The following is a 23,740-nucleotide window of genomic DNA, read 5'->3' as shown; positions in this document are numbered from 1 at the left end:
CCAAATTGCCTTAATCTGGAGGACAGTTCGTAAGCATTATACCAGTCATATCTCTGTTTTTTCTCCTAAGAAATTTTCATCTCCAGGCATTCCTAAGTGCCACTCCTGGTATCCATTTAACAGCACAGCTACTGAAGAGGGCAGAAGCCAAACATTTAGCGCTCCCCCTCTCTCTCTGTCTCTCTCTCTATACGCACGCACGCACACACACACACACTCTGTTGTTAGTCTTTCTACATAGGTATGGATATAGATATATATATTTGGTTCCCACTCATTTGTGTTCACACTACTTTTGTTAGTTCTTCATTTTGCTTTGCTTTTCATTATTATTTTAGAGGGAATCCTCCTGAATGAACAGCCCTGCTAGACAGCCTTCACTGTGACTCACAGAAGAGGAGTGGAATCTGTGGCAGACCAATTACTGGCATAAAAATTTGCTATGCTCTCAACAATTTTCTCTTGGAATGGCTGTCTTGTGAGCAAGCTCAGATTCAGTCTCCACATAAATATTTTCCTATGGGTTATATCTAAGATCAGTGACGTGGGAGCATGATCAGAGATATTAATCAGACTTATGCTAGCATCAGTTACAGCTGGCAAAAGAGTGGCTGTTATTAAGAAGTGAACTATTCATGCATACATCCCATGCCTTGGGAAGTAGTAAGTGTGCTAATTCCTATGTAATATTCTCCATAAGTCAGCCTGTCCTGCTCTGGATACAGCTCAGTCTCTATCAGTGCAGCACTGGGCATTCAGTCAGCTGAGACCAGATGAAAACAAGTGAATGGTTGAAGAATGTGAGGTCATTACCGGGAAGTCTGGAGCACCAAGCTGGGGATATGCCAAGAGCATTTGCCGAGAACGAGCCAAGGTTGAGACCTGGGAGTATATCAGCTTCTGGAGTTCAAAAGGGAGCAGGCAATGAACAGTGTTGTAAGTAGTCCAGGTTATAAAACAGGAATTCAGGCAGGAACAAGAGGTCAGGAAAACATACACATGAAGTTCAGAGCTAGAGATGACTTTGCTTCTAGCAAAGATTCAGTACTGCTAGAAAGCTTTTAAGCTGAAGGCTGCTGTCTCCACCCAGCCCCCAGGTGCATATGATCAAACCCTTTCAGATGCCCACCTCCGAAGGGATCTGTGATGCAACTGAGCACTGCACCTGCGGGGAGGGACCTGAGCCAGTCATTTCAGCTGGTATCTCTCCCAAGGGCTGGGCAGTCGTTCCCCCTCCTGCACTGACTCCAAGCTGTCACATGAAACACGAAAAAGTCCTGGCTGTTCCCCAGTTGTGTGCCAGGTTGTTTCCTGGATCTCTCCCTCTAATTCTTTATAGGGTAAGGCATATTCTTGTCTGACAAGGAGCCCTTGAGGGGAGGCATGACATCACTGCCCTCTCCATGACTCCATCCTGGGGGGTTGAGGGACCCAGGTTTCTTCAGGTATCTACAGTGTAACTGATGTAGTAAGGCTGGAGCATGAACATACAAGGCGTCCTCCCATGATCATTCCTCAGAACCATATCTGGTCCAATCAATGAGGTATTGCAAATGGCCATGACAGATATGAGTGTCCAGAATCTTGGCTACCTCATATTCTTCCTCCCCCTCCCCTTGGGGGATGGCAGCACTTCTAGGTCATGAAGGGGCTGGTCAAGAGCAACTGGAGCTAATAGGAATGGTGGAAGACAGGATGGATGTACAAGGACGCAGGCAGTTGGAGATAATAGGTAACTGGGTTGATCTGTGAGGCATTGGAAAGGAGCCAATGAAACAAGCATCCAGCTTGCAGCTGGATGGAAGATGCTGAGTGGATAGCCAGACTTCGTCTCTGACCTCCAAGGGCTGTCCTGATTGCCTCTTATCATCTGCATATTGTTTATAAGACTGCTTGGCTTGATCTAGGTGTTCTAGAACTGGGACCATCATATCTGCCATTGGTTGAATTTGCGGGCAGTCTGTAAGTATTCCAGATTTCTGTTGTCTGTGTGTACTTCAGTGGGATGAACTGTTGCCTCCAACAGATGTCTCCAGGTTTTGAATGCCACTTTAATGGCTGATAGTTCCTTCTCCCAGATAGTGTAATTCTCCTCATTGGGTTCAGTTTGCTGGAATAATAGGCACAAGGCAGGAGCAGCCCATCTGGTTGGCTGGACTGCAGTAGTATGGCTGCTTCTTTGGGTACTTGAAAGTCTGCTGAGCTCCCAATGGAAGTGCACACTGGACCTGAGTAAGTTGGTCAGGGGAACAGCGATGCATGTGAAGTACGTGATAAAGCAATGGTAATAATTTGTGAATCTCAAGAATCTCTGGACATCATTCGCATTACTGGGAGGCTGCTAGAGCATAATGGTTTCTATTTTAATCAGGTCCATCTCGATGCTGCTTGGGAAGATATGATGTCCAAGGAAGTCCACTGACTAAATCAAAAGTGCATTTTTCCAATTTAGCATACAGGTGATGTTCCCGTAATTGTTGTAGTACAGCCCACATATGGCTGTTATGTGCCTGTCAAGTAGGGAAATAAATCAGGATGTCATCAAGTTAAATAATTACAAAGCGATCTAGATAATCTTGAAAGATGTTCAGAAATGTTGAAAGTCAGTGGGAGCAGTGCACAACCCAAATGGCATGGCTATACACTCATAGTGCCCATACTAGGTCTGCAAGGCTGTCTTCCACTCATCTCCAGCTCGGATGCACACCAGGTAGTAGGCGCCTTGCAAGTCCAGCTTCGTGTATATGCTTGCACTATGGAGTCATTCCAAAAGCTCTGAGATGAGGGATAGTGGTTGCAGATGGTGATTTTATTCAACCCCTGGTAGTCATTGCATAATTCCAATTCGCTGCATTTCTTTTTTATGAACAACACTGGAGCTGCTGCTGGGGAGGTAGGAGGTGAATAAAGCCTTTTCTTAAATTATTTCTGAGAAAGTCACATAGGGTTGCAAGCTCAGGTTCTGACAAGGAGTAGATCTGTCTTACAGGGATCTGAGCTTCAGGCACCAAGTCAATGGCACAGTCATAGGACCTATGGGGCAGTAAGTGGTCCTCCTCTTTTTTGTTGAACACATCCTGGAAATCACAGTAATGATTTGTCAGGTAGTGCCACCACCAGGGTTGGTGGGGGAGGCTTAGTCACTGTGTTGGACTGTGTGGGCCAGCAGTGGTGACCATGGTACTCAAAGGAGAAAATCACCTGTCCCCTAGACCAGGTAATCTGGAGATCATGAATGGACAGCCAGTCCATGCCTAGGATGAGAGGAAAATGAGGGGTGGAGGCTAGGTAGAACTGGAATTGCTGGAGATGTCCCTGGATTTCCAGAGTTAGAGGCTCAGTCTCCCGGGTCACAGGTCTGGAAGACAAGGGTCAACCATCAATGCTTTCCATGGCTACAGGGGATTCCACAGAGCTCTACTGGATCTGGTTCTGCCAGGCAAACTCAATGTCCAGGAAATTGCTGGAGGCCCCTGAGTCTATAATGGACTTGGTCTCAACAATGAAATGGTCCAGCCGACACAGGGTCACCTCCAGTGCCAGCAGGTGGTGTGAGGCTCAAGATATGACATGGCTGTCCCAGCCCAGGCCTAAGACCCTACTTAGGCCTGGGTGGAGTTGTTTCCTGAGGCCACAGGGCATGTGTGTTTGGCAGGATAGGCATTAGCAACATGTCTAGCCCCACTGCATGTCTTTGCCTTTGCAATAGAGGCAAAGGCCGGCTGGCCTGCGCCAGTTCTTTTCTTTTGCAGTCAGCTGTGGCTAAGCACCTCCCTGCTGCATGGGTTCTTCACTGGAGTACCAGATTGGGAGCAGGGGCCAGGGTGTGAGGTCTGGGAAGTGTGTTATACACTCCTCATGGTGCAACAGAGCGGCGCACACTGCAGTGGCTCTCTAAATGGTCACCAGTCTTGAGGCACAGCTGAATCAGGCCCTTGAGAGTAGAAGGCCATTCTACCCTGGCCAATTCATCCAGGATCTTATCTGCCATTCCCTCCTGGAATTGCTCCATCAGAGCTGCCTCATTCCATTCCAGGTCCTAGCTCAACAGCCAAACTGTACTGGCATGAGAGGCCATGTTCTCCTTCCTTTATCACAGGCACGGGACATGGTTGTTGGCAGTCCCTGCCTTCTGGGGTTCTTCATAGGCAGTCTGCAGTTCTGCTATAAAACCTGCATAATTGGCCATGAGAGGGTTGGCTTGCAAGTGGTATGGAGTACCCCGTTTCAGGGCCAGTCAGCAGACTGGTCATGAATCCCACCCTGACCCAATACTCTGGGAAAATTGGGCCAAAAAAGCTGGGAATTTATCCAGAGACCCATCAAATTTCTCAGGTGGGGCAGTAGGACACTTACCATGGCAGTTAGTTGGTTCACCTGATCTCTAAGAGCCTTGTTCTCCTGCAGCGTGGCCTTCATGTTTGCATGAGGACTAGAAGCAATCTCTCCTGCTCTGGATACAGCTCAGTCTCTGTGAGTGCAGTGCTGGGCACTCACCCAGCCGAGGTCAGATGAAAACAAGTGAATGGTTGAAGAATGCAAGGTCAATACTGGGAAGCCAGGAGTGCTGAGCAGGGGGCATGACAAGAGTCTGCTGAGAGCAAGATAAGGTAGAAAGCTGGGAGTATATCAGGGTCTGGGGTTCAAAAGGGAGCAGGGCAGTAAGCAGTCTAGGTCATAAAACAGGAATTCAGGCAGGAGCAAGAGTTCTGGAAAACACATGCACAGGGTACACACCTAAAGATGACTTTGCTTCCAGCAAAGATTCAGTGCTGCTGGAAGGCTGTAAACTGAAGGCTTCTGTCTCCACCCAGCACCCAGCTGTAGCCAATCAAGCCCTTTCGGAAGCCCTCCTCCTGAGGAGTCTGAGGCAGCCGGCCTTTTCGGTAGTCATACCCACCCCATGGAATGTCATCCCACATGTGGCCTGAGAGGTAGAAACTATGATGACCTTTACTGATTGATTTGATTTGATTTGTACCTGCCTTTCTACCAAGAAAAATGGAACTTAAGGATGACTTACAATTGCACTGCTCTGTTTTACAGTTCTGGTAATGTTTTTAATGTACATATTTTATATTGGTTTTACATTGGTTTGTATATTGTATTTTATGTATTTCTATATAAATCACTTATGATATCTTATGATATCAAGCAGTATATAAGTAACTTAAATAAATTAATAATAAATAGGCCTTGTTTCAGAAATGTGTATGTGTGGCTCAATGAATCGATTGCACTAGTGGATTGCAGTAGGTAGAAAGCTAGGTCATTTGAGCCCCTTGGGAATGGTGTTGTTGTTCTTTAATCTGGGGAGTGGAAAATGGGTAGGAATAAGGAAAGGATGTCGTTCGAACCCTCTGAGAATGAAAAAGACTCACTATAAGGTTGGTTCAGTGTGTATTTTCTAGATTTACACTCTGTGTGTTTTTTTAAACTGAACCGAAAGTTGAACTCTTAAATTGGACTGAGGTCTGCAAAGGGCGGTTGAACCTCTTTAATCCCAATGGCCAAATTCAGTTTAGGGGAAGATTTCAGCAGGCACGTTCCAGTGGTGAGTGGAGCCAAAGGCAAAAGGGACAGTCCAAAATACCAGCATATTTTAGTTTAAACTTCTTACTGCTAGTAAGTAAGCCTTAAGAGAGGCATCTTAACCTTGTAGAATGGGAAAAAATGGCAAAGAACAGGAAACCACTAAATTATTAGCAGTTGGGAGGAAGGGTATGGGTAGGGGGTGTGGACATCTGGGACACCCCAGATATTGTGACCCCAGGCAGACCAGATTTAGCCTGCAGGGCTGAGGTTCAGCATCCCTGGTCTACATCCAAACTTCAGCTTATGACCAATACTTAGGGCACAATCCTATGGAGATAGGCGGCCTCCTCCAAACTCAGAGGTGACCACCTATCCAATGCAGGGCAGGAGAAGCACAGAGGGGATCATCCCCTCTGTGCTGCAGCCACCCTGCATTTGTGGCTAGACAGCTGATTTCGGCTGTCTAGCCACGGGAAGGCAGAGCGGGGGAAGTGGCTGCCAGACGACAAATACGATGTGTCGTACTGGCATTTCTGCCTTCCCCACCCCGGTATGCCCCCAAGAATGCCCCATTTTCACCACTCTGCACACCTCTTCCGAGCACAGAATGCGGGCCCATTCTGAGCTGCCTGCGAAGCAGCATGGGAGGGGAGGAAGGTCGGTTCTCCAGGAACTGACCTCAGAGTGTGGGCTCTAAGGTCGGTTCCTGGAAACCGACATATCCTATAGCCGTCTAGCCGCTGACTAGGGGCCATAGAATTGCTCCCTCTAATACTTAAAACTGAGCCTACACTGAGCTTGAACTGAAACATACGCTTACATATTTCATTTCTAAGCAGATCTTTCTGCTAAGTGTATCTGCACTATGGCTGTTGTCAATGTAGAGGTTTTTGCTCTCTTTCCAAACTTGGGTTTAGTCTAAATATATGACTGAACTTGTGGTTTGTTGCAACCATTACCATCTTGGGATTTAGTTCCCTGTGCTGTGCTCTTGTTTCAGCTTCAGCTGATAATTAATACATTACATGATGATATAATTTAATTATGTAAATGGATAGCATTTACCTTCTCACACAGGTGCTTAACTCACCTATGCTTAGGTTCTTTTTACCTTCATGTTTTGTCACTGTGGCTGAGACACTGAGGTTACCACTTGCAGACTTTCACTGCAGGTGTTTAACAGATGAGAAGAGATCTCTTACTGTGCAGGTTGTAGTTAATTTTGAGGGCACAGGTAGCAAGTTAGGGATGTACGGACTGTGTGAAATCTGCTCCGTCTGTGTTTCACGGATTGTCAGGTGCCTTTTGTTCCGTCTTCCACTCACAGATGGATTCAATTTTTTTTTCGTCATGCGGAAAAATACACAAATAATTATGTAAGTATTTACATAATTTACCTTAGTACGTAACATTTAGCATATTGTCTCCCATTCCATTCAACATTTCCTCAGCAGCAATGTATGTATTTTTCTACGAATGTATATGCCTAAATTTCAGGAAAATAAAAAAATCATCCGGAAGTCCATGGACTGCACATGGCCTGAGGGGGTTGCTCTGCAGCGGATTCCGCAGGTCAAAGTTTTAGAAATCCTAGCTCATTTTAGTCCGTCTTGAATTCCTCCAGCATCGCTAGCCCCAGAATCACCTGAAGCTAGCTCTGAATTACATTAGTAAGACTGCTTAGGAAGTGAGGAAGAGAATTAAATGGCTAAAATAGATTAACCTGTGGGAAGAAGGTTGTAGTATTTTTACTTTTCTTTCAGGGTGATGGTGTGAGAGGTGAAGTAGGGGATGCTGGTGAACCAGGTCCGCCAGGCCCCCAGGGTTTTCCAGGTGAAATTGGGCTGCCTGGTATTGGTTTGCCAGGTCCAAAAGGATATCGTGGTCCTTCAGGTGACCCTGGAATATATGGAAAGCCTGGTTTTCAAGGCCCTCCAGGCCCTCCAGGCCCTCCTGCTGAAATAGGTATGTATGAACTCTCCAGGGATCCCAATTTTGGGGGGCACATTTGGAATATTAAGCATGGTTGCCATCACAAAATGGCTGCTGCGTCATGGCCAGTTACAAAATGGCAAGAAGTAAAAGTCAGATCTAGCAAATCAGAAATTGATCATCATGCATTTGCATGACTTTTACATGCGACCATGCCAAATCCACTATCAAATTAAAGCAGATACTGGTGTCTATAGATTACACAGTAAAAACTTTGGATGCTCTGCTTGCAAATGCTGCTACAGCACAAAAACATGTAGATTTATAATCTTTTACATGGGATGCCTACAAAAATCAAAATCAAATTGCAGAACATGTCTCTGAACACAGAGGTGATTTATGATTTTTTGTGTGGGAACCCTTATAGAACTGTTATAAAGATCATGAATATCCATGCCTCAGATCAATGATGTTGTGCAAGGGTGGTGCTGACAAATGCCGGATCTGTGATTTTTTTTTTACTCTGCAGTCTCTAGACATGAGTGTAAGCTTTAATTTTATTGTGGTTGGGATGGGGGAAGAGATTCTGTATAAAAATCTTAAAAATTCAGGAGGGTCTATTTCAATTCTACTTGAGCTGACATATCTGGATCCCATGGAAAAGTGGGCGGGGGCGGGGGAGAGGGAGAGGGCTTCTCCAACCCTCTCTCTCTGTGTGAGAGGGTACTTGTTCTGTGTGTGTGCTTTCTCTCGTACTCTGTGCTTTTCCTCTCCCTTCTTGTGCTTTTTCTCTCTAAGGTTGACTTTACCCACCTCCTCTCTCCCACTCTCATTGGAGCTTAGGGGGCTGGTGGTAGCAGCAGTGACTGCATCTACATCACCAGGTATGTCCATAAGACATAATCTCTGCAGGTGATGCCACAGCTGACATGTCACTAATCCCCAGCAAGAGCAACACTTAATGGTCATTGAGCAGGTATGATCATGAGGCTAGCAAATACAGCTATTTCCTGTATTTTGCTGTAAAGATGGTGGCTGCAGAGTTGTCACTGGCCCCTAAACTAGATCGTGCCCATGTGACATTGCTTCAGTTTATTGATCTCCTGTGTTTTGAATACCTAGGAACTTACCCTTGATTTTTGATCCACTGCACAAGTAGATTGTGGATTGACTGCACATCTGCGGATCCACTCCACAGCTAGAGTGGATGATTTGCATTTTATAGTCACAGTATCTGTTTTTTCAGAGTTGTTTTATTTTATATATTGTAGATTGTGGACAAAGAGTGGAGGACTTTATTGGAGATAACAGAACTGAACCAATTCAGTCAGGTAAAACAAATTGAATAAGATTGTGAGAGGTTGTACACATGGGTGGGAACTCTGCTAGGCTTGTTACTCTACCTGAAAACAATTACAATGTTCTAGAAAGAGATGGGGGTAGATGTCATGTGCAGTCAGTTAGCCTAAGCCTCAGAGAAGGAGATAAATGGTGGCAAAGACAGACGGAAGAGGGAAGGAGCAAGAGAAAAGGCAAGGAGTCCTGTTGGTGAAGATGGACAAACAGACAAGTAGGCATGGTTTCTTGAAAGAATGCAGGAGATAAGGGGACTAAGAGGTGGATTAACTGAGCCAGGGAGTGGGTATAATGAAAACTTCTGCTTCTGCGGTGAGCACATCGGCTGAGTTTCCACCAGTGATTTACTCCAACCTGGCAGTGTGGTGATGTCTCTGTGTTTCCATGATGTTGTGGCCATTCAGACCCAGCACCACATTTTATCGCTGAAAAACTGCTTCTTCTGAGATTGCTTATAGAACATTTCTGCTTTTCCAGCTTACCCCGGCTCCATTACTGACCTGTTTCCATAATCACACTGGGTCTGGTATCATAGTCCTGCCCATGGGGCATCTAGCCCAGCCTTTGTGGGTGTGTCGCTCTGACCTCAGTGACCCAACCCTTTCCCTCCCTGTTTTCCAGAAGTTTCATTGCTGTTTTGGAGCAGGATGCCAAGGGACCAACTTTTAAAACATAATTGAAAATAAGCACTAGAACACACCCCAGTCAAGGGGTGTTTTCTCCCATTGTGCTCAACAAGGTTTGCTCCTGAAATGCAGGTGCATCTGGACTTTCAGGGGAAAGGAGAAATGGGGGGAGAGGGGAAAGCCTTTTTAAAAATCCCGTACTCCTCCATTAGCTTCTCCTTCCATTGTCCTGGAAACACGGCCGAGGAGGCGGGAACACTGAAGTTGTGTGAAGGAGAGGGGGAGATGATCCTGGAGGGAGCAGTTAGGCATGAAAAGATGCACACATAAGCACCCATTTTAGGGGCAAGAAAGAAAGTTTAAAGGGGTGTTGGATGCGCCAGACACAGCGCTTTGATTTTTTGCCACTTCATTAATGCACAGTTGCACATTAAATCCCTGTTTCAGGGGCAACAAGGAAGGTTGGAGCGGGGAATGCTCCAGACACAGCACTTTGATTTTTCAGTCCTTCTCTAAAACAAAACAAAAGGGCTGGGAAGGCAAGGAGGAGACTGGCCAGAGCAGGAAACTTCAGCAGGGCAGAGGGGGTGAGGGAGGGGGGAATCGGAAACAGGAGGAGGTGGGAAAGCAGTTGGGGTAAGCAGACCCAACCCACTCCAAAAAGGCTCCACCCAGCCATCAAGAGAATAATGCAATTAAGGCTCCGTGGAAACAGCGCAGACCACCAAGGTACAACGATGATAAACCAGGTGTTTCAGGACATGGAAACGCACCCGAGAAGATGCGATTGGGGAAACATCGCAACAAAGTTGGACAAGAAGTGAAGCCAATAGTGTGGAAACACACCCCTAGTTGTTGAAGGCCTAGCTGGGAGGCATGGGAGGTATTTCAAAGAATCTAGAGAGGCTAAATTAGCTCAGAGAGATATTATCTGTAGTTTATCACAAAGATCATTTAAAATGTGAAATGTATACATGTTTTTAAGCTAGTGCTTCTGAATGATTCACTTGATTCAAATGTACTGCTTACTGTACAACAGTTTAAAATTCCAGCAAAGAGAATTACACAACTTCTCTCATTGTATTGGTGAGATTGAAAAGGCATATTTATTAAAGTGTTGCCACCCTGTAATATTTTAGATAAGATGGTAAAATCAAAGTTTTATTACTTGGGTGGGCAACCTGTGGCCTGCATGAGCCTGGCTGATCAGCTGGGCTGCAGGGAAAAGATTGCTGTTCAGGTGCTGTTATTAGCTATCTTGATCACTGGGATGAGAGGAGGCTTTATCCCCCCTGCCCCCCCATCAGTAACCCTAAAGTAGCCAGGATCATGGTGGAGGAAAGTCTTTTCTCCCCATTCCCCAGCAATTGCATCTGTGTGTGTGTGTGTGTGTGTGTACGCACGCGCACGCGCACGCTCGCTTAGTCTATAAGGAGCCACATAACTCATTTATTGTTTCAATCCATATTGTTTTTCTCCAGGGTCAGTCTGCATTAAAGCTCCAAAAGGAGCTTCAGGTAACCCAGGCCTGCCAGGAGCAAGAGGTAAATTTCTATTTATTTTCTTAAAGTAATTGGATGCATATTAAACAGTACAATAATTTTCATAAGCAAAATCAGGGCATGACTTCTGGGGATGATCCAAACTTTCTAAATGGTAATTACAATTCCAAAGGGATACAAAAGGAAATCATTTTTGAAAATAATTATTAACTGCTATTTATTCATTTCTATAATTGATAGTTGATTAATTTATCCTTCTGTGCCATTCCAAGAAGTTTTAGTAGCTGCTCCTTGATAATTGGCACAGACTTCTGGGCATTAACAAGTATAATTTCTGCTGCAATCAAAAGGTATAGGATTCGTTTCCAGATCAGTCTGCCAATAATTATTTTAAAGTAATGTAAGATTACCATTAATACATCAAATTCAATCTTTTCACCTGTTATCAAAAATATTATTTTAGTAAGTTGATCCAATTTCTGTCCTGTCCCATATCGCTATATCTGTACATTTTATGTAAGCCTTGGTTATCTTTCAAGAAGAATATCTTCTTGAATAAGGAGGCTGGGGGATGTTGACCTGGTGTTGAATGGGGTACGGCTACCCTTGAAAGACCAGGTCCGCAGCCTGGGGGTCATTTTGGACTCCCAGCTGTCCATGGAGGCTCAGGTGTCAGCTGTGAGCCGGACAGCGCTGTATCAACTCCATCGGATACGGCGGTTGCGCCCCTTCCTTCCCGACCATCTGCTCCCATCGGTAGTACATGCCCTGTTCTCCTCTCGTTTAGACTACTGTAATGCGCTCTATGTGGGGTTACCCTTGAAGATGGTTCAGAAACTGCAGCTGGTACAGAACGCGGCGGCTCGCCTGATTAAAGGCAGCCGCCGGCGAGATCACATCACTCCAGTGCTGAAGGAGTTGCACTGGTTACCAGTTGTTTTCCGGGCCAAATTCAAGGTGTTGGTTTTGACCTTTAAAACCCTATATGGTTCCGGCCCAGCCTATCTTAAGAAGCACCTCCAGCAGCACCAGACAGGCCGCTTAACAAGATCAGCCTCGGATGGCCTTCTCTCTGTCCCATCAGCCAGGACAGCTAGACTGGTGGGGACGAGGGAGAGGGCTTTTTCTGTGGTGGCCCCCACTCTGTGGAACTCCCTCCCTAGGGAACTCCGTCATGCCCCCTCTTTAATGAGCTTCCGTCATGCATTAAAAACGTTGTTGTTCAGGCAGGCATTTGGGGTGGGTTAGGGTATTTTAGAAAATGTTTTTATTGTAGAATTTTATTGTTTTAAACTGTTGTTATTGTATGTTGTACATCGCCCAGAGTGGCTGGGTGACCAGCCAGATGGGCGATTAATAAATTTAATAATAAAATAAAATAAAAAATAAAAATATAGTTCAGTACAAACCTGAATATAAAACTTCCTCTGCCACCACTAATTCTTCAAGAAAAGTAAGTCATGTAAGCCAAGTAACTTGAATAATCGCATGCCTAACCCTGAAAATGTTGGTGCCTAGGCAGGTTTTCACTGTATGCAAAGAGAGAGAACCTGCATCATAAATTATGTCTCAGAATCCATAAATATTTTCCATTTCTGAACTACAGAAAGTCTTTCAGATAACCTGAACTCATGCATTTGTCTGATCCAATAACAGATGCTAAGGAGGAAAGCAAAAGGCTTAGTCTATTATGTACTCCAATTGAAAAAATTAGTATTTGAGGTGTGTGTGTGTGTGTGTTGTGTTGTTGAGCTGTTTGGGGAAGGGTTAAACATTTAAACATTACTATGCCTTCCAAATGTTTAATTGGTAGGGAGTCCAATTCTGTATGTATTTGGTCTAGGGATGTATGAGAAATTTGTTTCAGTTCATTTATGAGCAGAATTTACCCTGTTCACACCTCCTGAACTTGAATGTGAACACAATCTGTGGTCAAAGCTTGTACAGTCCCATGCTTGTGATGCTATTTGCCAGGGCGGGGGGGCGCATTAAAAAGTGCATACATTAGAAAAATATGCATAAAATATGCATGAAAATACATACTTTTTAAGAAGTGTGCATACACTGTCACTATTACAAGGCTTTGCCCAGCAGCTCCATAATGATTCTATAGCAAGTGGTTCCAGTGCCATAGGAAATAGCAGTGGTGACAGAAGCTAACCATGCGTGTTTCTCCTACTTGAGGGGAAAGTTTCTGGCAGACATGAATTAATAGAAATTTGTGTCATTGCCCTGTTACAGATCATCCTAATCCAAGTATCAAAATTCCCCTATAATATTAAAGAGGAATGGCCATTCCACTTGATTAAAGAGGAATGGCCATTCCACTTGATCAAAAGCTTTGGGTTATGTTCACATGATTGATAATGGGTGAAATGCTACTTCTCTCTCTCCACGGATGGAAAGTAGTACTGTGCCAAAAATTTCTACTCTTCTATTTTTGGCATTTGGGGGGGGGGTCTGGAAAAAGAGGCTTGGAGAGGTGAGAATTTTGGAGAATTATCTCTTGGGGAGGGGAACAGGGTTTCCACATAACTTTTTAAGTGTAGGCAATTCTTGAGGGGTCTTTCTATTTTTTATTTTTGTAAAAACACCCCCTGGGAGCCCAGCCCTGCCCAGCCCAGCAGCTCTTTCTGAAATCCCAGGAGACCATGTGACCTCACCCTCTCCAATAAGCATGCAGGAAGAACTCCTGGCGGGTGAAGAGGGGCAGGGAGAGAAAAAGGGAGAGGAAAAAGTTCCTAAAAATAGGGGGCAGGTTTTGGCACAGTACTAATGGAAAGCTTCCATCAGTGGAACAGGGAGAGGGGCAGTTCCCCCCAAATCTTCTCCAGAGGTTTGGGGATCCACTGGAACAGATTTGGGGGACTCAAGGGGGAGGAGAAGAAGGAAAAGTTACATTGTGTGAGCAGAAATCCACTTCTGCACCATTGGATGTAACACAACAATAATAAATCTTTTAATATTATGGACCAATTTTCTACCCTTATCGGAAGGAAACCCACATTTGGTTGGATTAGATATATTTCTCTATAATGGAATTAAGCCTGCTACCTAGTATATCAGTAAGAATTTTATAATCAACATTGAAAAGGGAAATTAACTAATGGGATTCCACATTATTTGGGTCATAGAATCATAGAATAGTAGGGTTGGAAGGGGCCTACAAGGCCATCGAGTCCAACCCCCTGTTCAATGCAGGAATCCAGTTCAGAGCATCCCTGACAGATGGCTGTCCAGCCTCGTCTTGAATGCCTCCGGTATGGGAGAGCCCACTACCTCCCTAGGTCATTGGTTCCATTGTCGTATTGCTCTAACAGTCGGGAAATTTTTCCTGATCTTCAGCCAGAAACTTGAACCCATTCTTCCATGTTCTGCACTCTGGGATGATAGAGGAGAGATCCTGGCCTTCCTCTCTGTGACATCCTTTCAAGTGCTTGAAGAGCGCTATCCTATCTCCCGCCAGTCTTCTCTTCTCAAGGCTAAACATGCCCAGTTTTTCCTGATGTTCAGCCGGAATCTGGCTTCCTGTAACTTGAGCCCATTATTCCATGTCCTGCACTCTGGGATGATCAAGAAGAGATCCTGGCCTTCTTCTCTGTGACAACCTTTCAAGTACTTGAAGAGTGCTATCATATCTCCCCTCAGTCTTCTCTTCTCAAGGCTAAACATGCCCAGTTCTTTCAGTCTCTCCTCATAGGGCTTTGTTTCTAGTCCTCTGATCATCTTTGTTGCCCTCCTCTGAACCCTCTCCAGTTTGTCTGCATCCTTCTTAAAGTGTGGTGGCCAGAACTGGACACAGTACTCCAGATGAGGCCTAACCAGTGCTGAGTAGAGGGGAACTAGTACTTCCCGGGATTTGGAAGCTATGCTTCTATTAATGCAGCCCCAAATAGCATTTGCCTTTTTTTGCAGCCACATCACGTTGTTGGCTCATATTCAGCTCGTGATCGACAACAAGTCCAAGATCCTTCTTGCTTGTAGTGTGGTTGAGCCACGTATCTCCCATCTTGTAATGGTGCATTTGGTTTCTTTTTCCTAGGTGCAGAACTTGGCATTTATCCCTTTTAAATGTCATTCTGTTGTCTTCTGCCCAGCGCTCCAGTCTATCCAGATCACTTTGAATTTTGTTTCTGTCTTCCAAAGTATTAGCTATCCCTCCCAATTTGGTGTCATCTGCAAATTTGATCAGCATTCCCTGCACCTCCTCCTCCAAGTCATTAATAAAAATGTTTATTAGTTAAAATAATTAACTAATATAAATAATATTAAAAGCACTGTTTGAGTCCGATCCTGTAGCCAACTGTGGATCCACCGGATCGTTGTTTCATCTAGCCCACATTGAGCTACTTTGCTCATCAGGATATCATGGGACACTTTGTCGAAAGCTTTGCTGAAGTCAAGGTATATGATGTCTACAGCATTCCCATGGTCTACAAGGGAGGTTACTTGATCAAAAAATGAGATCAGATTTGTCTGGCAGGACTTGTTTTTGACAAATCCATGTTGGCTTCGAGTAATCACTGCATTGTTTTCAAGGTGCTTCCAGATGGATTCCTTTATCATCTGCTCCAGAATTTTCCCAAGGATTGATGTCAGACTGACTGGCCTGTAGTTCCCAGGTTCCTCCTTTTTACCCTTTTTGAAGATAGGGACAACGTTAGCCCTCCTCCAGTCATCTGGCACTTCCCCCGTCCTCCATGATTTCTCAAAGAGAATAGACAGCGGTTCTGAGAGTTCTTCTGCCAGTTCCTTTATGACTCTAGGATGCAGTTCATCTGGCCCTGGAGATTTGAACTCATTCAAAGTAATGAGGTGTTCCTTGACCATATGCCTATCTATCTCAAGCTGCGATCCTGCCCCTTCAGCCTGTACTTCGCCTTTGCCAGGGGGGTCATAGACCCTCTTTTGGGAGAAGACTGAGCCAAAGTAGGAATTGAACAGCTCTGCCTTTTCTTTGTCATCTGTTATCGTTTTGCCATCCTTATTTAATAGCTGAACCACCATTTCTTCCCTCTGCCTTTTACTATGCAATGCACGTAGCTGAAGAAAGCCTTTTTGTTGTTTTTAGCATCCCTTGCTAACCTCAGCTCATTCTCAGCTTTAGCCTTCCTGACGCCATCCCTGCAATTCTGTGCTACCTGCCTGTACTCTTCCTTTGTTATTTGGCCTTCTTTCCACTTCCTATATGTGTCCTTTTTTGTTTTCAGGTCATCCCTAAGCTTTTTGTGAAGCCACATTGGCTTCTTCTGTTGTCTTCCACCTTTTCTTCTTGTTCGAATTGTTTTTGATTGTGCCTTGAGAATTTCCTTTTTTAAAAGCTCCCACCCATCTTGGACCCCTTTTCTCGTTAGCGCCATTTGCCATGGGACCTTACTGATCATTGTTCTGAGTTTATGAAAATCAGCTTTCCTAAAATCCAGGGTACGCGTTTGACTACACTCAGCTTTTGCTTCCCTTAGAACCAAGAACTCAAGTACAACATGGTCGCTTTCCCCCAGAGTTCCTGTAACTGCTACTTTATCCACTAAGTCTTCTCTGTTGGTTAGGATCAAGTCAAGGATAGCCGATCCTCTAGTTCCTTCCTCTACTTTCTGTAGGAGGAAGTTATCCGCCACACAAGTCAGGAATTTCCTGGAGGGGCCATGTTTTGCAGAATTTGTCTCCCAACAAATATCGGGGAAATTGAAGTCCCCCATTACTACTACATCATGCTTCCTTAAAACATTGGCTATTTGCTTTTCAAAAGTTTCATCCTTGTCTTCTCCTTGATGGGGTGGCCGGTAGTAGACTCCGACCACCAGGTTCCTTTTATTCTTTGCTCCATTTATTTCAACCCAGATGCTCTCGATGGGGCTACCAAGCTCCTCCTCCTGTATTTCTGTGCAGAGATATGTATTTTTCACATACAGTGCAACCCCATCTCCCTTTCTGTTCCTCCTGTTCTTTTTGAACAAGTTCTATCCTTCAATTGCTCTATTCCAGTCATGAGAGTCGTCCCACCAAGTCTCAGTTATACCTATCAGGTCATAATTTCCCTCTTGTATTAAGAGTTCAAGTTCGTTCTGTTTGTTTCCCATACTCTGGGCGTTAGTATATAGACATCGAAGACCATGTGCTTCATAGTCTGGCTTTCTTCCTACATGTGTCTGAAGACTATTATTGGGCGCTAGGACTATTATTGAGACCTTCAGCCTCTTGCTCACTCTCATGCAGATTTCCCTGTGATTCTTCCTCTGTTGTTCTGTTGTAGATGATATTTTATTGCTGAAATCTGTAACAGAAAAATGAGAACTATTTTGATGGTCCTTTTGTACTTTCAAAGATTTACAATGAAGTGTTTAAAACTAAAAAAAAGGGGAAAAAAAGAATCTTCATAGTTTAACAGCACTCTTTTAAGATTTCTCTCATGCGTATGGTCTGAACTTAATTTCTCAATTCCATGAACAGTTTATGAACAACAGACTGCCACCTGTTTTTTTTAAGAATGTTGTATTTATTGGAATATTGATATTTCTATGCATGTAATTTCTTCTCTTTTTTTTCTTTTTTCACGATTTGTTTTATTTTGATTTGTTAAAACCAGAATAAAAAGATTAATAGAAAAAAAATCATCTGGTGCTGAGTTTGTATCTTTTCAGCACCAGGTGAGAACTTTTTTTATTTTCTCAGGCCTTTTAGATTTCAATTCTTAATTTGGATTTTATCTGGTCAGGTTGCTGTTATGTTTTATTTGTTATTACTAACTGCAGCATAGCTATTTCCCTACAGTAAGGCTACATTACATGGAGCCAGAATATTATACCACTAGTACTGGGTTACTGTGGTTCTTTTTATCATTAATAAATGCCCTAAGGGTGCAATCCTATTGATGTTTAGTCGGAAAAAAATTTCTACAACTCCCAGCAGTCTGGGGAATGCTGGGAGTTGTAGGACTTTTTCCTGTCTGAACATGCATAGGATTGCACCCTAAGAGATGTAACTAACTTAGGTCTAGCTAGAAATTAAATGTAATAAATAAAGTTGTATTTTATTTAGGGTATGGGTGAAAGGTGTGTGTGTATGCGCACATATACATATTCCTTATATATGTGCATTTTTTCTTTGCTTGCATCTTTTTATGTCCAAATATGTAGGTGCAAAAGGTGCAAAAGGTATTCCAGGTGAACTGGGTCTGCATGGATCAAAAGGGCTGTTAGGCTCTCAAGGGGATCGAGGACATGAAGGTTTAGCAGGCCCACCAGGTATTGTAAAAACTCAACACACACTTTCAAATATAGGCAATTAAAACGTTCAGTTTTTAATTATGTATAGTATTGATAATTTGCCTCTCTACTACTGCTGGTGATACACAAAACTACATAAAAATATTGCAAAATACACAACTAGAACAATCAAATTGATTGTACAGCTGAAGACAGTGATAGTTGTAGTTCAAACATATAAAATAGTCCATGATTCTGATGCAAAGATCTTTGCAAAAAACAGCCAGCTGAACACTCACCATAAATGCACCACAAAGCAGATAGTTGGTGTGTCAGCCCCCCTTGGATTTTTTAAACTAATATTTGTATTGATATTTTGTGTCATTTGTGTACGTATGAACTTATATTCAAAGTGAAGTACTCTGAGAAGTGTTTCTGATCAGTCCTAGTTGTCTCCAGTTAACCTAACACATAATTCCAGACAGCTTGCTTTGAATGATTGGAAATAGTCTTCACCACCACCAAGCAGGTGTTTGCCTTCTGTTTTTAGTGTTTCGCATGTACATACGGACATTCAACAAGTACTGACTTGTTTGTATCCCCAATATTAGATTCATAGGTGTGAATATGTATGCATGTTTCATGGGTGAACAAGATACATCCTTCCCAACTGACTTTGTGTATATTTAGTATCTTAAAATTAACTTGACTGTAAGAACTGCCCACATTCTTAAGAGGATGAAGGGCATTTGTTCAGGAAATACATGGAGGACAGCACTGGAATACAGTGGCAAATCAAAATGTAAAGAACAAGGTGCACTGCTGCTGGAACACCCCTAGGAAGGCTTTCATACCAAAGGACCATCTGTAAATAGATTCTTTCCTAAATTGAACCCAAATTGTATTCTTAGAATGGTGTGAGCATTGAACTTCCATTGATTTCAAATGGGAAATATTTAAGCACTTGCTTAACTTTCCCATTGAAATCAATGAGACTTAACTGTGTTTAATTGGCTAGATAGTGCTCATGATTTGCATAGCTCTAATTATCTTGACCTTATTTTGCAAAAATTCAACTTATTAAAGATTATTATATCAAATATCTCATTCTTATTGGAATGGTGTTTTGTTCTATTTAGGATTTACTGGACCCAGAGGAAACAGAGGTGCACCAGGATTGCCTGGGGAACAGGGCTTTCCAGGCAGTCCTGGTTTGCCAGGTTTGGCAGGACCTCCAGGGGTGAAAGGAATTACAGGTGATAGACTAGGAGCACCGGCAGGCTCTCAAGGGGATGCAGGACCGCCTGGATTCCCAGGACCAAAAGGCCTCCAAGGAGATCAAGGCATACCAGGATTTAGAGGTAACTCCTGTTCTAGCCATATGAGGTTTTAACAAAGGGAATGACATCAGTGCAGCTAGACACACAGAACTGCTTTCTTCAAAAGGCTCCACAGTGCTGACCATGTTAGCACACTGTCGTGTAAATAAGCTCTTTTTGTTTAATCATGCCACCAGATTTGGGCCAGAAACAAAATGGCCAAAGTAGGTTGAAGGTGGGGATGGCCGTTGAGGGAATAGCCAGCCCTTTGGGGGCGCTATGGATTTCCCCAGAGTCCCAGGCTCGGCTTGCATTTGTGAGCCAAGCCGTAGGCTTTCCCCCAGAATCTTGGAAATTTCTTGGGTTTCCCTCCCGCTAATCGCTCTTTATGCAAATTGAAGCTACGGTTTTAGTAATTTGTGCAAATTGTGGCTTATTTTTGTAATTTGTGCAAATTGCAGCCATAAATTGCAGGTGCAATTCATGCAAATTAAACAATTTGTGGCCACAATTTATGGCTGGAATTTGCGCAAATTGTATAAATTACACCCACAATTTGTATAACTTGCCAATTTTAGAGAGAAAAGAATAAAACAGAAATTTCCCAGAATCTGAGGAAAAGACTGCAGATTGGCTTGCAAATGAAAGCCAAGCTGGGGGCTCTGGGGAAATCTGTGAAGCCCCCAAAAGACCAGATTTCCCTGTGACAGACATCCCTACTCCTGCACATCCTTTCCCATGGAGTGGAGCTGAATGAGCCCCCTGGTTTTCCAAAGCGGTGTGGGCAATGAAATGAGTGGGACGTTGAATAGAGTGATGTTGGTAGAAAACTCAGAACGAATCTGATTGAACACAGGCTAGAACTTATTTGAAAGCCTACTCAGTGGCGAAGAGGGTGGCAAAGAAATCGTACTGGCAAAGTACTGGCGATGAGGGTGGCAAAGAAATCCACAATCATCGTGTCTGCTCAGAGTCACTCAGGAGAGCTGCTTTGGGTACTCAGAGGCCTGTTAGGCTCTGGCCAGCAAAAAGAATAGGTGGACCATTCAATAGTTCATTCTGACCAATTTGCACAACACTTTGCAGATAAAATCAATCATATCTTTGTTGATCATAGTTGATACAGGTCTGGTGGGTGTCCCTTTGGCACCTGCTTGACCAATTACAATGAATACTTTTCAAACTGTACAGCCCAAGAATATGAACAGAATCTTTGGAGAAGTGAGGCTACCCCTTGTGTACTGGGCCCTGCCCTTGGCTTATAAAACCAGCTGCGGGGGGGGGGGGACTGGCTGAGTGGATAAGGGCAGTGGTGAACACCTTTTTATGGCAAGGTGTGATTCTGTCTTGCCTAAAAGATGCAGTGGTAAGATATTTGTTTTTTAAAAAAACCCTCCCTTAACCCCACTGTACTGAATAATTTTGAGCTGGTCTCTAGTATTCCATTCTTGGGCAAGCTGCTGGAGCATGTGGTGGCTTCTCTGCTCCAGGAATTTCTGGAAACTGAGGCTTATCTAGATCCATTTCAGTCTGACTTCAGGCCTCGTTATGGGACGGAAACTGCTTTGGTCACCTTAAGTAGATGATCTACTCTGGAAACTGGAGAGGGGGAGTGTCTCCCTGATGGTTCTGCTGGACCTCTCAGCAGCATTTGATATCATTGCCCATGGTATCTTTCTGAGGCATCTGCCTGAGACGGGACCAGGAGGCACTGTTATACGTTGGCTCTGATCCATCTTGGAGGGGCAGTCTCAGAAGGTGGTGCTGGGGGAATCCTGTTCAACGCTATGGCTGTTCCATAGCATAGTCCCCTCAGGGTTCCATCCGACCCCCCCTGAAACCACTGGGAGAGATTGTCCAGAGTTTGGGGCTTTGGTGCCACTAGTATGCTGGTGACACCCAACTCTATCTCTCTTTCCCATCTAAATCCAAGGAAGTTGTTCTGGTTCTAAATTGGTGCCTGATGTTGGTAATAAACTGGATGAGGCCAAACAAATTGAAGCCTAATTCAAACAAGACTGGGGATGTGCGAACTCACCCTGTCCAGGTTCTCCCAACTCCTGCCCAGCTCCTGCCCTTGCGTGCTGGTCCCCAGACTGCACTCGAGCCCCTCCCACTCTCAGCAAGCAGCCTGCACTCACCCCAGCGGCCTTTTCAAGCTCTGCAGTCACCATTTCTAAAAAAATAAAATGGCAATTGCTAAAATGCACGTTTTTGTATGCGCGAACATGTGCTTTTTTGAGAATGCACATATTCCCATGTGTGAAATGTGCATTTTTGTGAAGGCACACATTAGTGTGTGTACAAAAATGTGCATTTTTGGTAAAACAGACATTTTTGCGCATACACAAATATGCGCATTTGCAAAATGCATTTTCACATACACGAATATGCACATTTGCAAAAATGCACATTTTTGTGTCTGTGCAAATTTGCACATTTTTGCAATCACCATTTTATTTCTCAGAAAATGGTGACTGCGAAGCTCGACAAGGCTGCCGGGTGGGTGCAGGCCATTTGCCAAGCATGTGCAGGGGCGAGCAGGGGCTCTGCGCGTGGGACTCGGGGGTGTGGGCAGGAGCAGGTCTGCCAGATTCCCAGGCTGAGTCGGGTGCCTGTGCCATCCCTAGACAAGACAGAGGTGCTTTAGGCTGGATGGGGTTACACTCCCCCTGAACACTCAGGCTCGCAGGTTGGGTGTACTCTTGGACTTGGCCCTAAACCTGGATGCCCAGGTTTAGATGATGGCCAGGAGTGCTTTTGTACAGCTGAGTAGGGATGGACAGACTCACCTCTGTCCATGGCCACTGCTCGCTTGCCAAGCCACCTCCATGCCACTTCAGCTGCTGGAGGGCTTGGCAAGCAGCCAGGAAGTGCTGCGGGGCTGCCTGTCCCCGTAGTGAGCGGAGCCACAATTGTGCACAAAATGGCGGGGATTAGGGAAAATGGGAGAATAAGAGAAGAGCTGCTCACTTTTTAATGAAGAAGCTAAAATCTGCAATTAAGCAATTATCCAGTACAGCATCTGAAGGCTGCCTATGAGAGCACCCCATCACTGCAATTTCACCCCATTCCAGCAAACAGTCAGGGATTTATAGCTCCCACCCCCTTTTTCGTGTTATGCGCACTTTGCACTGAAGAAGCTAAAATCCAGAGTTATCCCTGACAGCATCTGAAAGCTCCCCATGACAGTTCCCCACCAGCACAATTTTGCCCCATTCCAGCAAACAGTCAGGAAGTTATAGCTCCAACCTCCTTTCTCCTTTTCTGGCTACTTCTCCCTGCTCACAATGACAAGCTTCCCTGCTGTCAGTGACAAGTTCCCATATCATTACTGCGATAAAGCTCTAATGCGCATTTCTGTAATGGCAAAGTAAAGAGTAGAGGGAAAGATCCGTGTTCGCAACTCTGAAAATGTGCACATTTAAAAATGTGCAAAAATGCAAAGCACCAAAAAAAAAAAAAAAAAGAGGAACAGAGGTAACTGCCAAATAGGGGAAAATGGGGAAATTGGGGGGGGGAAGGAATGCTCATTTTTCCATGGAAAAGCAGAAATGTGCAGTTATCTAGTACAGCACTTGGAAGGCTACCCTGAGGGCACCCTACCTGTGCAACTTTGCCCCATTCCAGCAAACTGTCACTGAGTTATAGCTTCCGCACCCTTTTTCCAGTTACATGCACTTTTCCATGAAGAATCAAAATTGCGCAATTATCCACCACAGCATCTGAAGGCTCCCTGTGAGGGTACCCCACCAGCACAATGTTGCCCCATTCTAGCAAACTGTCAGGGAGTTATAGCTCCCACCCCCTTTTCCCTTTTATGTACATTTTTCAATGGAGAAGCTAAATTCTACTATTATCCAGTAGAGCATTTGGAGGGCACCCCACCTATGCAATTCCAACCAATTCCAGCAAACTGTCAGGGAGTTATAGCTCCTACCCCCTTTCCCCCTTTATGCACACTTTTCAAGCTGCAAAGTAACACAAGCATCAGTGAAGTGGCGAAGTTCCAGCAAAGATGACATGACCAGCCGCTATTTCAGTAAAACAAGTCTGACACAGAATGGGGAACAGATGCCATTTCGTGCATAATTGCAGCTCTCTACAGGTATAGGCAGCCCCGCAACGCCCCATGGGCCGCAGTCTTGTGGGCAACCCCCCCTCCCAAGAAACAAACATTTTAATGAAAAAAGGTAGCCAGAGCACTATATAGCACCAAAAAAGTCAAATCTAGCTTGTTTGCCAACCAAATTTGACCCTTTTAG

General features: G+C 44.3%; 1 protein-coding gene across 2 annotated transcripts in view; it reads left to right on the top strand.

Annotated features, from left to right (window-relative positions):
• Window positions 1-23,740, top strand: part of COL4A2 (collagen type IV alpha 2 chain) — a 396,880-nt gene that overhangs the window by 258,756 nt on the left and 114,384 nt on the right. For both annotated transcript variants that reach the window (XM_084820997.1, XM_084821006.1), the window contains 5 exons: window positions 7,299-7,500; window positions 8,739-8,798; window positions 10,931-10,993; window positions 18,088-18,195; window positions 19,296-19,517. In XM_084820997.1, the coding sequence (XP_084677123.1) occupies window positions 7,299-7,500; window positions 8,739-8,798; window positions 10,931-10,993; window positions 18,088-18,195; window positions 19,296-19,517 (655 nt within the window). The remainder of the gene's footprint in view (window positions 1-7,298; window positions 7,501-8,738; window positions 8,799-10,930; window positions 10,994-18,087; window positions 18,196-19,295; window positions 19,518-23,740) is intronic.

The sequence above is a fragment of the Heloderma suspectum genome, chromosome 1 (genome assembly GCF_057233095.1).
Source record: "Heloderma suspectum isolate Gila_16-S chromosome 1, 16-S_ref, whole genome shotgun sequence".
NCBI lineage: Eukaryota > Metazoa > Chordata > Lepidosauria > Squamata > Helodermatidae > Heloderma > Heloderma suspectum.
Note: the sequence above shows the minus strand (reverse complement) of the source record. Positions and strands in the feature narration are given on the sequence as shown.